This window comes from Chiloscyllium punctatum, chromosome 2, assembly GCF_047496795.1.
Source record: "Chiloscyllium punctatum isolate Juve2018m chromosome 2, sChiPun1.3, whole genome shotgun sequence".
Lineage (NCBI taxonomy): Eukaryota > Metazoa > Chordata > Chondrichthyes > Orectolobiformes > Hemiscylliidae > Chiloscyllium > Chiloscyllium punctatum.
This window is the reverse complement of record NC_092740.1, coordinates 6665929-6679410: the sequence shown is the minus strand read 5'-3', so window position 1 is coordinate 6679410 and position 13482 is coordinate 6665929. Positions and strand designations below refer to the sequence as shown.

General features: G+C 46.5%; 1 protein-coding gene across 3 annotated transcripts in view; it reads right to left on the bottom strand.

Moving 5' to 3' along the window:
- rictora (RPTOR independent companion of MTOR, complex 2 a) overlaps positions 1-13180 on the bottom strand; it is a 238828-nt gene extending 225648 nt beyond the window's left edge. For all 3 annotated transcript variants that reach the window (XM_072593117.1, XM_072593126.1, XM_072593134.1), the window contains exons 1-2: positions 13046-13180; positions 12727-12774 (exon numbers count right to left, since the gene is read on the bottom strand). In XM_072593117.1, coding sequence (XP_072449218.1) covers positions 12727-12774; positions 13046-13094 — 97 coding nt within the window. In that variant the 5' untranslated portion in view covers positions 13095-13180. The remainder of the gene's footprint in view (positions 1-12726; positions 12775-13045) is intronic.
- Positions 13181-13482: the final 302 nt, after the last annotated feature.

The window sequence follows — 13482 nt, the reverse complement described above, 5'->3', positions numbered from 1 at the left end:
AGTACCAACTCAAGTCATCTGTACATCACTTTCATTTTCTTTAACAATATACCTCACAGGACAGTTGTCTTTATATTTTAAGATTTAAAATAATTGCAAAGTGAAGTCAGTAAATGCTTGAAGCAGACAGAGCAGTACCAAAGAGAAACAAGAGACAAGTTAACATTTCATCTGAGACCATACTTCAGAATCAGAAGTAAAATTCCTCTTGAATCTAAAGAGCCCATTCTCAACAGTTGCAAGAGAACTAAATGCGCTGCATTAATAAAAGATGATGATCCAGATGCTCCAAGAATCACTATTTGCAACAAGGTTGATTGAATAACGATGTTACTGTGCAAATGAAGTTATGGCACGAGAGATTTTTGTCACTTTCTAAATGCTTCTAAACTTGGACAACATCAAAGAAATAAATCCCATAGTTGCAACCCATTGGACTACACCAATACAAAAGGTAAACTTGGTTTCCATTACCCCTTCAAATCGGCCCAATCAACACACTTGTAAAGTGAAAAGAAGAAAGTCTCTTGTTCAAAGTTTGAGAGAAGATTCGTAGCTCGGGTGCTCGTTGTTGTGGTTCTGTTCGCCGAGCTGGGAATTTGTGTTGCAGACGTTTCGTCCCCTGTCTAGGTGACATCCTCAGTGCTTGGGAGCCTCCTGTGAAGTGCTTCTGTGATCTTTCCTCTGACATTTGTAGTGGTTTGAATCTGCCGCTTCCGGTTTGTCAGTTCCAGCTGTCCGTTGCAGTGGCCGGTATATTGGGTCCAGGTCGATGTGCTTATTGATTGAATCTGTGGATGAGTGCCATGCCTCTAGGAATTCCCTGGCTGTTCTCTGTTGTCCTATAATAGTAGTGTTGTCCCAGTCGAATTCATGTTGCTCGTCATCTGCGTGTCTGGCTACTAAGGATAGCTGGTCGTGTTGTTTCGTGGCTAGTTGGTGTTCATGGATGCGGATCGTTAACTGTCTTCCTGTTTGTCCTATGCAGTGCTTTGTGCAGTCCTTGCATGGGATCTTGTTCACTACATTGGTTTTGCTCATGCTGGGTATCGGGTCCTTCATTCTGGTGAGTTGTTGTCAGAGAGTGGCTGTTGGTTTGTGTGCTGTTAGGAGTCCTAGTACTCGTAGTAGTCTGGCTGTCAGTTCGGAAACGCTCTTGATTTATGGTAGTGTGGCTAGTCCTTTGGGTTGTGGCATGTCCTCGTTCCGTTGTCTTTCCCTTAGGCATCCGTTGGTGAAATTGCATGGGTATCTGTTTTTGGCGAATACGTTGTATAGGTGTTCTTCTTCCTCTTTTTGCAGTTCTGGTGCACTGCAGTGTGTTGTGGCTTTTTTGAATAGTGTCTTGATGCAACTTCTTGTGTGTGTTGGGGTGGTTGCTTTCGTAGTTCAGGACTTGGGTCTGTGAGTGGCTTTCCTGTAAACCTTTGTGGTGAATTCTCCGTTCGGTGTTCTCTGTACCATCACGTCTAGGAATGGGAGTTGGTTGTCCTTTTCTTCCTCTCTAGTGAATCAGATTCCTGAGAGTGTAGCGTTGATGATCCGGTGTGTGTCCTCTATTTCTGTGTTTTTAATGATTACAAAGGTATCATCTACATATCTGACCCAGAGTTTGGGTTGAATTTGCGGAGAGACTGTTTGTTCTAACCTTTGCATTACCGCTTCTGCTATGAGTCCAGAGATGGGTGAACCCATGAGTGTGCCGTTGATTTGTCCATATATTTGGTTGCTGAATGTGAAGTGTTGTGAGGCACAGGTCCAGTAGTTTGAGTATGCCGTCTTTGTTGATAGGTTCAATGTCCATCATCTTGGACATCATCAGAAATATACACATAGCCAAGGAAGAAACCATGGTCTCATTCGATGTAACGGCACTATTCACTTCTATCGACAAAACCCTAGCCAGAGAAACAATAGCCAACCTGCTGGGCATACAGAATAGACAACAGGACATTGAACCTATCAACAAAGACGGCATACTCAAACTACTGGACCTGTGCCTCACAACACTTCACATTCAGCAACCAAATATATGAACAAATCAATGGCACACCCATGGGTTCACCCATCTCTGGACTCATAGCAGAAGCGGTAATGCAAAGGTTAGAACAAACAGTCTTTCCGCAAATTCAACCCAAACGCTGGGTCAGATATGTAGATGATACCTTTGTAATCATTAAAAACACAGAAATAGAGGACACACACCGGATCATCAACGCCACACTCTCAGGAATCCGATTCACTAGAGAGGAAGAAAAGGACAACCAACTCCCATTCCTAGACGTGATGGTACAGAGAACACCGAATGGAGAATTCACCACAAAGGTTTACAGGAAAGCCACTCACACAGACCAAGTCCTGAACCACGGAAGCAACCACCCCAACACACACAAGAAGTTGCATCAAGACACTATTCAAAAAGAGCCACAACACACTGCAGTGCACCAGAACTGCAAAAAGAGGAAGAACACCTATACAACGTATTCGCCAAAAACAGATACCCATGCAATTTCACCAACGGATGCCTAAGGGAAAGACAACGGAACAAGGACATGCCACAACCCAAAGGACTAGCCACACTACCATACATCAAGAGCATTTCCGAACTGACAGCCAGACTACTACGACCACTAGGACTCATAGCAGCACACAAACCAACAGCCACTCTCAGACAACTCACCAGAACGAAGGACCCGATACCCAGCATGAGCAAAACCAATGTGGTGTACAAAATCCCACGCGAGGACTGCACAAAGCACTACATAGGACAAACAGGAAGACAGCTAACGATCCACATCCATGAACACCAACTAGCCAAGAAACGACACGACCAGCCATCCTTAGTAGCCAGACACGCAGATGACAAGCAACACAAATTCGACTGGGACAACACTACTATTATAGGACAAACCAAACAGAGAACAGCCAGGGAATTCCTAGAGGCACGGCACTCATCCACAGATCCAATCAATAAGCACATCGACCTGGACCCAATATACCGGCCACCGCAACGGTCAGCTGGAACTGAACCGGAAGCGGCAGATTTAAACCACCACAAATGCCGGAGGAAAGATCACAGAAGCGCTTCACAGGAGGCTCCCAAGCACTGAGGATGTCACCTAGACAGGGGACGAAATTCCCAGCTTGGCGAACAGAATCACAACAAAGTCTCTTGTTGTTATAAATTTCGTTAAGCTCTATTTTCTCAATCCCCAATAACATAGGATCACACAGAGTTAAAAAAAATCACAACAGGCTGATTTGGAACCACGAGCTTTCAGAGTGCTGCTCCTTCATCAGGTGGTTGTCAATATCCCCAATAGTTTAGCATTCCGCTTCCCTGGGAAAACCACCTTGACTATTCACATTATCCCCTCCCCTCATAATTTTATAAACCTCTATTAAGGTCCACCCCAGCCTCCAACTCTCTAGGGAAAGATAGCCCCGGCCTATTCAGCCTCTCCCTATAGCTCAAACCCTCCAACCTCAGCAAAATCCTTGTAAATCTTTGTGAACCCTTTCAAATTTAACAACACCCTTATATAGCAGGCAGCAGCTTCAAAGGAGAACATCGGTTGCAGAAAGGATGTTTGAGGACTTGCCTACTGAGGTAGTATGGGCTGAGACTAGAAACAGGAAAAGAGAGTTACCCTGTTGGGAGTTTTCTGTAGGCCTCCAAATAGTTCCAGAGATGAAGAGGATAGTTTAACAAAGTTAATTCTCAATAGGAGAGAGTGTGACAGGTTAGTTGTTATGGGGGACTTGAACTTTCCAAATGTTGACTGCCCTCGACCTCCATTTCCAACTGCCGCCGGGACATTAACCGCCTCAACCTGTCTACCTCCCTCCCCCACTCCAACCTCTCACCCTCACAACGCGCAGCCCTCCAATTCCTCTGCTCCAATCCCAACCTCACCATCAAGCCAGCAGATAAAGGGGGCACAGTGGTAGTCTGGCGCACTGACCTCTACACCGCTGAAGCCAAACACCAACTTGAGGACACCTCTCCCTATTGCCCCCTCGACCATGACCCCACCCCCCCATCACCAAACCATCATCTCCCAGACCATACAGAACCTCATCACCTCAGGAGATATCCCACCCACAGCTTCCAACCTCAGTGTGGGAACCCCGCACTGCCCGGTTCTACCTCCTTCCCAAGATCCACAAGCCTGACCACCCTGGCCAATCCATTGTCTCAGCATGCTCCTGCCCCACTGAACTCCTCTCTACCTACCTCGATACCGTCCTATCCCCCCTAGTCCAGGAAATCCCCACATACGTTTGAGACACCACCCGCGCCTTCCACCTCCTCCCAGACTTCCGTTTCCCTGGCCCCCAATGCCTCATCTTCACCATGGATATACAACCCCTCTACACCTCCATCCGCCATGAACAGGGCCTCCAAGCCCTCCATTTTTTCCTCTCCAGACGTCCCCAACAGTACCCTTCCACCGACACTCTCATTTGTTTGGCCGAACTGGTCCTCGCCCTTAACAGTTTCTCCTTTGAATCCTCCCACTTCCTCCAGACCAAAGGGGTAGCCATGGGCACACGTATGGGCCCCAGCTGTGTCTGTCTATTTGTTGGCTACGTAGAGCAGTTGATCTTCCGTAATTACACCAGCACCACTCCCCACCTCTTCCTCTGCTACACTGATGACTGCATTGGCGCCACCTCGTGCTCCCGCGAGGGGGTTGAGCAATTCAACTTCACCAACACATTCCACCCTGACCTTAAATTTACCTGGACCATCTCTGACACTCCCTCCTCTTCATGGACCCCTCCATCTCCATTAATGACGACCAACTTGACACTGACATTTTTTACAAACCCACCAACTCCCACAGCTACCTGGATTACACCTCTTGCAAAAGTGCCATCCCGTATTCCCAATTCCTCCGCCGGATCTGCTCCCAGGAGGACCATTTCTACCACAGAACACACGAGATTGGCTCCTTCTTTAGAGACTCCAATTTCCCTTCCCACATGGTTAAAGATGCCCTCCAACGCATTTCATCCACATCCCGCATCTCCGCTCTCAGACTCCACCCCTCCAACCATAACAAGGACAGAACGCCCCTGGTGCTCACCTTCCACCCTACCAATCTTCGCATAAACCAAATCATCCACCGACATTTCCGCCGTCTCCAAACAGACCCCACCACCAGGGATATATTTCCCTCCACACCCCTTTCCGCCTTCCGCAAAGACCGTTCCCTCCGTGACTACCTGGTCAGGTCCACACCCCCCTACGACCCACCCTCCCATTCTGGCACTTTCCCCTGCCACCGCAGGAACTGTAAAACCTGTGCCCACACCTCCTCCCTCACCTCTATCCAAGGCTCTAAAGGAGCCTTCCACATCCATCAAAGTTTCACCTGCACATCCACCAATATCATTTATTGTATCCGTTGCTCCCGATGTGGTCTCCTCTACATTGGGGAGACTGGGCGCCTCCTAGCAGAGCGCTTTAGGGAACATCTCCGAGACACCCGCACCAATCAACCAAACCGCCCCGTGGCCCAACATTTCAACTCCCCCTCCCACTCTGCCGAGGACATGGAGGTCCTGGGCCTCCTTCACCGCCGCTCCCTCACCACCCGACGCCTGGAGGAAGAACGCCTCATCTTCCGCCTCAGAACACTTCAACCCCAGGGAGTCAATGTGGACTTCAACAGCTTCCTCATTTCCCTTTCCCCCACCTCATCCTAGTTTCAAACTTGCAGCTCAGTTACTGTCTCCTTGACTTGTCCGGACTTGTCCGACCTGCCTATCTTCTTTTCCATCTATTCACTCCACCCTCTCCTCCTTGACCTATCACCTTCATCTCCTCCCCCACTCACCCATTGTACTCTATGCTACTCTCTCCCCACCCCCACCCTCCTCTAGTTTATCTCTCCATGCTTCAGGCTCACTGCCTTTATTCCTGATGAAGGGCTTTTGCCCGAAATGTCGATTTCGAAGCTCCTTGAATGCTGCCTATACTGCTGTGCTCTTCCAGCACCACTAATCCAGAATCTGGTTTCCAGCATCTGCAGTCATTGTTTTTACCTGGGAATATCATAGTTTAAGTTCTTTAAATGGGTTGGTTTTTCTCCAATGCATGCAAGAGGGTTTTTTGACACAGCATATCGATAAGCCAACAAGGGGAGAGACCACATTAGATTTGGTACTGCATAATGAGCCTGGCCAGGTGTTAGATTTGGAGGTAGGTGAACACTTCGACAATAGTGACCACAATTCAGTTAGGTTTACTTTAGTGGCGGAAAGGAATACGTATATACCGCAGTGAACCAGTTATAGCTGGGGGAAAAGGCAATTACGCTGCAATTAGACAGAATTCCGGATGCATAGGATGGGGAAGGAAACTGCAGGGGATGGACACAATAGAAATATGGAGCTTATTCAAGGTCCAGCTGTTGAGGGTCCTTGATAAGTATGTACCAGTCAAGCAGGGAAGAGGTTGTCGAGCGCAGGAGCCGTGGTTTACTAAGGAAGTTGAATGTCTTATCAAGAGGAAGAAGGTGGCTTATGTTCACAGATGAGATGAGATGACTCAGTTCGGGCGCTTGAGAATTACAAGTTAGCCAGGAAAAACTTAGAGAGAGTTAAGAGGAGCCAGTAGGGGACATGAGAAGTCATTGGCAGATAGGATCAAGGAAAATCCTAAGGCTTTCTACAGCTATATCAAGAATAAAAAAAAGACTAGAGTAAGATTTGCTCCAATCAAGCAGCGTAGTGGGAAGTGGAGTCAGAAAAGATGGGAATGGCTAAATGAATACTTTTCATCAGTATTCACACTAGAAAAAGACATGGTTGACGAGGACAATACTGAGATACAGGCTATAGACTGGATGGCATTGAGATGCATACGGAGGTGTTACCAATTTTGGAAAGTGTGAAAATAGATAAGTCCCCTGGGCCAGATGGGATTTATCCTAGGATTCTCTGGGAAGCCAGGGAGGAGACTGCAGAGCCTTTGGCTTTGATCTTTACATCGTCATTGTCCACAGGAATACTGCCAGAAGACTGAAGGATAGCAAATGTTTCCTTGTTCAAAAAGGGGGAGTAGAGACAACCCTAGAAATTATAGACCTGGGAGCCTTACTTCAGTTGTGGGTGAAGTGTTGAAAAGGATTATAGGAGATAGGATTTAAGATCATCTAGAGTTGAATAAGTTGATTAGAGCTAGTCAACACTGTTTTGTGAAGGGTAGGTCATGCCTCACAAACCTTATTGAGTTCTTTGAGAAAGTGACCGAACAGGATAAGGGAAAAGCACTTGATGTGGTATATATGGATTTCAGCAAGGTACTTGATAAGGTTCCCCACGGTAGACTATTGCAGAAAATACTGAGGCTTGGGATTAAGGGTGATTTAGCCGTTTGGATCAGAAATTAGCTAGCTGAAAGACGACAGAGGGTGGTGGTTGATGGGATACACTCATCCTGGAGTTCAGTTACTAGTGGTGTACCACAAGGACCTGCTTTGGGTTCACTGTTGTTTGTCATTTATATAACTGACTTTGATGAGGGTATAGAAGGATGGGTTAGTAAATTTGCAGATGACACTAAGGTCGGTAGAGTTGTGAATAGTGACAAAGGATGTTGTAGGTTTCAGAGAGACATAGGTAAGCTCTGGAGCTGGGCTGAGAAGTGGCAAATGGTGCTTAATGCTGAAAGGTGTGAGATGATTCACTTTGGAAGGAGTAACAGGAATGCAGAGTACTGGGCTAATGGAAAGATTCTTGGTAGTGTAGACAAGTAGAGAGATCTCAGTGTCCCATAGATCCTTGAAAGTTGCCACCCAGGTTGATACGGTTGTTAAGAAGGCATACAGTGTGTTAGAGATTTTATTGGTAGAGGGACTGAGTTTTGGAACTATGAGATCATGCTGCAACTTTACAAAACTCTGGTGTCGCCACATTTGGAGTATTGCATACAGTTCTAGTCACCGCATTATAGGAAGAATGTGGAAACTTTGGAAAGGGTAGAGAGGAAGGTCTTCCAATGAAAGGCTGAGGGGCTTGAGGTTGTTTTCATTAGAGAGGAGATGGTTGAGAGGAGACTTGAGACATAAGATAATCACCGAGGATCAGATGGGTTGGACAGTGAGAGCTTTTTTCACAGGATGACGATAGCTAGCACGAGGGGACAGATCTTTAAATTGAGGGGTGATAGATATAGGACAGATGTCAGAGGTAGTTTCTTTACTCAGAATAGTAACGGCGTGGAATGCAACGCCTGCAACAGTGTAGACTCACCAACTTTAATGGCATTTAAATAGTCACAGCATAGGCATATGAACAAGAACGGAGTAGTGTAGGTTAGACAGGCTTCAGTTTGATTCCACAGGTCAGTGCAACATCGAGGACCAAAGGGCCTGTACTGTGCTGTAATGTTCTACGTTCTACATCATATTTCAATTCCTTGGGATTACAGAAGGAGAAGATTTCAAATGATTTCACGTATTTGCTAAAAACTCAACCCAAAAATTTCCCTCCAATCTAAAGAAACATATGAAAAAAGAACAAGACTACGCCACTCTGCCCCTCAAGCCTGCTGTGCCATTCAAGATCAGGGCTGATCTGATTTAAATCTCAACCCTGCATTCCTGCAAACCCATGATAATCATTCATCCCCAAGAATCCATCTACCTCTGCCTTAAAAATATTTAAGATTCTGTAATTGTTGCCTCTTGAGGAAAGGAATTCCAGAGATTCAAGCATCAGAGTGTAAAAAGATTCCTCATCTCTATTTTAAATGGGTTTCTTTTATTTTTGAACTATGACCCAGGGTTCTTGATTCTCTCAAAAAAACCTCCATCCAGTAGCCCCTTCAGGATCTTGAAGTTTCAATTAAGTCACCTCTGATTCTTCTAAACTCCAGATGTGCAGGCCTAGACTGCCCAGCCTTCCCTCTTCAAGCATTCGCTCATTAAAGCTACTGATGCAGTGAACCTTCTCTGGACTGCTTCCAACATATTAATATCTTTCCGTAAGTACATTGACCAGTGCTGTATACACTGTCCTCCAGTTGCGGTCTCATCAATGCTCTGCATAACTGCAGCATAACATCCCTTCTTTTGCAGTCAATTCTCCACGCAATAAACCAAAGAATCTGTTAAGTTTTCCTGATTACTAGCTGTACCTGCATACTAATCTTCTGTGATGCATGTATTGGAACACCCAGATCTCTTTGCATCCCAATGCTCTACTTTTCACCATTTGGTTAATATGCTTCTTTATTATTCTCTCTGCCAAATTGGACTGTCCATTCTGACTTGAAAGTGATTCACTGCTCTGTTTACAAAAGATGTAAACATGTCTGTTCTCTTTGAATGTTGAAACTACAATGCTTGCTTCAAGAGAACTGCCAAGTGATGCGCATTACAAATACCAATGCTTTGTTCTTTTTCATTATTCACTATTGTAATAGTGGAATAAAACAACAAAGTTTAACCAAAATATTTGATTTTGCGATGTCAAATTAACGCTGTGCTACAGTAAAAAGAATTAATACTCGGCAAGTAAATACAACAAATATCAGGGGAAATGTGTAGATGACAAAGTGAACTGCAGCCTGTTTCTTCAACTTTGTTTATGTGAGAATACAGATGTGAACAATGAGCAGCCAGCCGACAGGGTTATTTCAAGATGGGTGACATTCAAGCCTGTCTCAGAACGGGAACAGTTTGTAAACAACGATCCAGCTTCCTTATACAAAATGAGAAGGAACTTGAGCAGCGGCTGCTACTTGCAACGAGGGAATCGTCAGAAAGACTTGAACCGGAGAAAATGACAGACCACAACATACTTACCAACTTAAGCAAAAAAAAAAGAGTCATAGGGACTGGGTTTCTGCCCCTTCCTGAATTAGGGCCGACATTATAAGTCTAGAACCCCGGCCTCGCGTGCATCTCAGCCGCAGGAAGGAGATCAGAGAGCCGGGGCTGCTGCAGAGGCAGCCGCCGGTCCCTCCCCTCAGGACGTGGCCGCTTCGAAAAAAAACAGCATGCACCCATCATCCTCCTTTCTCTACCCAGAGGCAAAAAAACAACAAACTTTAATACAGAAAAATACATCGAAACTGCCGCCACTTCCCACAAAACTTAAGAGTACATTTTATATGTAAACAAATCACTGAAGATTTCATTACTAGGCAATGCAAACAAGCTGACATTCAGGGCAGGTAGCTCTGGAGCACGGTGAGAGAGCAAAGGTTAGGCCGGCACGGAGACTGATTAATGGAGCAGGGTCCATACAGGCATTTTGGCAAGAGACACCGAGCACGTTCCACAGTGGCAGTCAGCATCTTTAGAAATACTGCACATGCACTTGTTAAATCAGTGCTGCTGGGAGACCCCAGCAGGTACCATCACAGAATCCCTACAGTGTGGAACAGGCCATTCAGCTCATCAAGTCCACCCAGGGCACATCCCTACTCTATCCTGGTAAACCTGGACTCCCATGGTAAATGCACCTAGCCTGTACATCCCTGGACACAATGGGCAATTTAGCATGGCCCATCCACCTAACCTGCACATCTTCGGACTGTGGGAGGTAATTGCATAACCAGGAGGAAATCCACACAGGCCCTGGGAAAATGTCTGTGTGGAGTTTGCAGTTGCCAAAGGTGGAATCAAACCAGGTCACTGAGACAGCAGTGCTAACCACTGAGCCACCATGCCTACTTCCAGGAGGTAATTTGCTTTGGTTTATAAACAAGCACAATCAATATATTTGATGACATGTGACGTGTCATCAGCTGGTACCAAGCCTCTTGGCAATGAAGTGTTAACAAGAGAAAATACCCACTCCTTGCAGTTGTAGCAATGCTAGATTTGTGTTTGAAAGAATATGAATCTCTCAAATCATAATACAAAATCACTATTTTGAAGTGAAATATGGTTGTTTATTCACCAAGTAGGCAGATGTTAGTTTTAGAGCATGGGTGAATATAAATCATGTCCAAACAGTGACAGGTTGAGGTGTCCATTAACTTGAAATAACAGGCGTATTGCTACATGAAGGGTCTCGCTTGGTTTATTTAGAATGGAACAATTTTGAGGAAGGGAATTGGGATAGAATTGCTCTTGTTCAGAATGAATTAAATTAGGACAGAAAATTTCACTGGGAAAAATGGTAGGATACAATGCAGGGGAAGACAGATGAAATAGGATGGCTGCCAGTAAAGGACATTACAGAAATGGAAAATCAAAACTATAGAATCAACGGCTCAGACTAAGGCACTGATCACTTAGAATGGAGATGAGAAAACTTAGAAATACAGAAAACAGAAGAAATTCAGCCAATCTAGCCTACTTCAACATGATCATGGCTGATTATCTGTCTGAGAGCCCTACTTACATTGTCTCTCCATACCCATAACTTCATTCAAAGGCATATGAATTTTTGGAGTTCTCGACCCTAAAGAGTTGTGGATGCCCACTCAACAGATACATTCACAAAGATCACTGATGATATTCTGATCACATCAGTCATGTGATACTACAATTGCTTGCTATAAATTGTGCCCGATGACTCCACTAGCGATCTGAAGGAGCAGTGCCTCCGAAAGCTTGTACATCCAAATAAACCTGTTGAAGAGTATAAGCTGGTGTTGTGATTTTTAACTTTGTCCACCCCAGCCCAACACCAGCACCTCCACATCATATTGATATTTTGAATGACAGGTGATAAGGGCTTGCAGTTGAACATATTTAGGTTGAGGGGCTGTAATGTCTATTCCTTCTATTTGTTAGATTCTTATGCACCCTCCACTTCAAGTTTCTCAATCCCCATCTCATACCCTTACTGCCCATTGCAACTTTCTACTTTTTGCCCTGTCCCTGACAACATCTCCCCCTCCCAGTCCCCCACCTCATCTCTTCCCCTTAATCCCCCCTTCCCTCTTGACTCTCCCCTTCCCTCAGTTGCCCACCTCATCTCCCACATTCCAATCTTCCCTCTTGACTCTCCCCTTCCCTCAGTTGCCCACCTCATCTCCCACATTCCAATCCTCCATCTCATCTCCCCCCCCCCCACTTACACAGATTCCCATCCTGTCTGCTCCCCTTCCCCATTACCCGACACCCTCTCCCAAACAATTTTCCCACCTCAACACCCTAACCCCCTTTCCTGATATTCCCTTCTCGCCCCCCACCCATCCCCCCGATGACATTTTAGGGCTGACCAGCTCGAGGGCGGGGCGGAAAGACCAAATCACAAATGGGGGGGGGGGGGTTGGTGCAGGTGAAAGATCCCAGTATTCCCCAACACCATCCCTCCTCCTTCCCCCCCCCGCTCCTGAGTGGAATCTTCCCCTCTACCCCAACGGCTGTGGCTCGAGGCCCGGGAGCCGTTAGTGTTTGAAAAGCTGGCGCCCAGGAGAGGCAGCGGCTCCTGATTCATTCGGCGTGAGTGACATACAGAGAGAGACAAGGAAAAAAAACAGCTTCCCTTTCCCACTCCTCCCGGTTGAATCGGGTGAACGTCTCCTGCACCCCCTCCCCCGGCCCAACCTCCTTTATACAGTAATTCCAAAGTTTGTGGTTTTCCTCACACTCCGTTCGACGGGCGAGCGACTTTGCCCTCACATCTTATCGTGCTTCCAACAGCACGCCGCCCCCCCCCCCCCCCCCCCAAACTCCCTTAGCATTTTATTTTGTTTATTTACTTCCTTCCATCAGCCTCACATTTAAAAGAAACCAGTTTCCCTCTTACCTCGGGACAGATCGAGCGGCACGTTCTCCTCCCCGCTGTCATTCCGCCCTGCGTGCATATTGTAAGCCAATATAAGAAGGGAAAGAAAGAAAGAAAGAGAGAAAAATACGATTAATAATGGTTTAGTTAAGCTGGCGGGTAAGTTGTGTATTTTACTTCCATAAACAAACAAGATTCGAGGCGGCCGTTATTAAAGTACGAGCGTTGCTAATTGCCGCTGCTGAGGGTTTTTTGTTTTTGTTCTGGTTATTGGTCTATTGCCTTGCCGAGTCGAATGATTGATGGAGTCGGGTCCCACTTGCCCCCCCCGGTAATGTACCTCTGATGCGGAGGCTCCTAACGGAGCGGCCGCGGATGCTGACCGCCATGTTCACGGACTCTTGCCTCTCTGCCCTCCCGCCCGGCCTGGGGCCGCACAAAAACACCGGAAACGCCGGGCAGCTCTCGCGAGACGACGGCCAGGCCCGGCTCAATGAATGGGAGACGGGGAGGGGTCCGGGGCTGTGGAGGTGGGTCTCGAGGGAGGGGGGGGCGGGGTCTAGGAATTGAAGATGGTTTCTTGGGGTTGGGGGCGTTGCCATCACTGCATTGATTCTGATTCCTCAGTACAGATGCTGCCAGACCTGCAGCAATTTATGTTTTTGTCCGTGAGAGGGGTTCGAAGCCCTGGCGAAGAAGTGGGGAGAGTCTGATAAAGTTGGAGCAGGGCCAAGAGTGATAGCAGCAACGTGGTTGGAAGTGGGTATAAATTGGAAC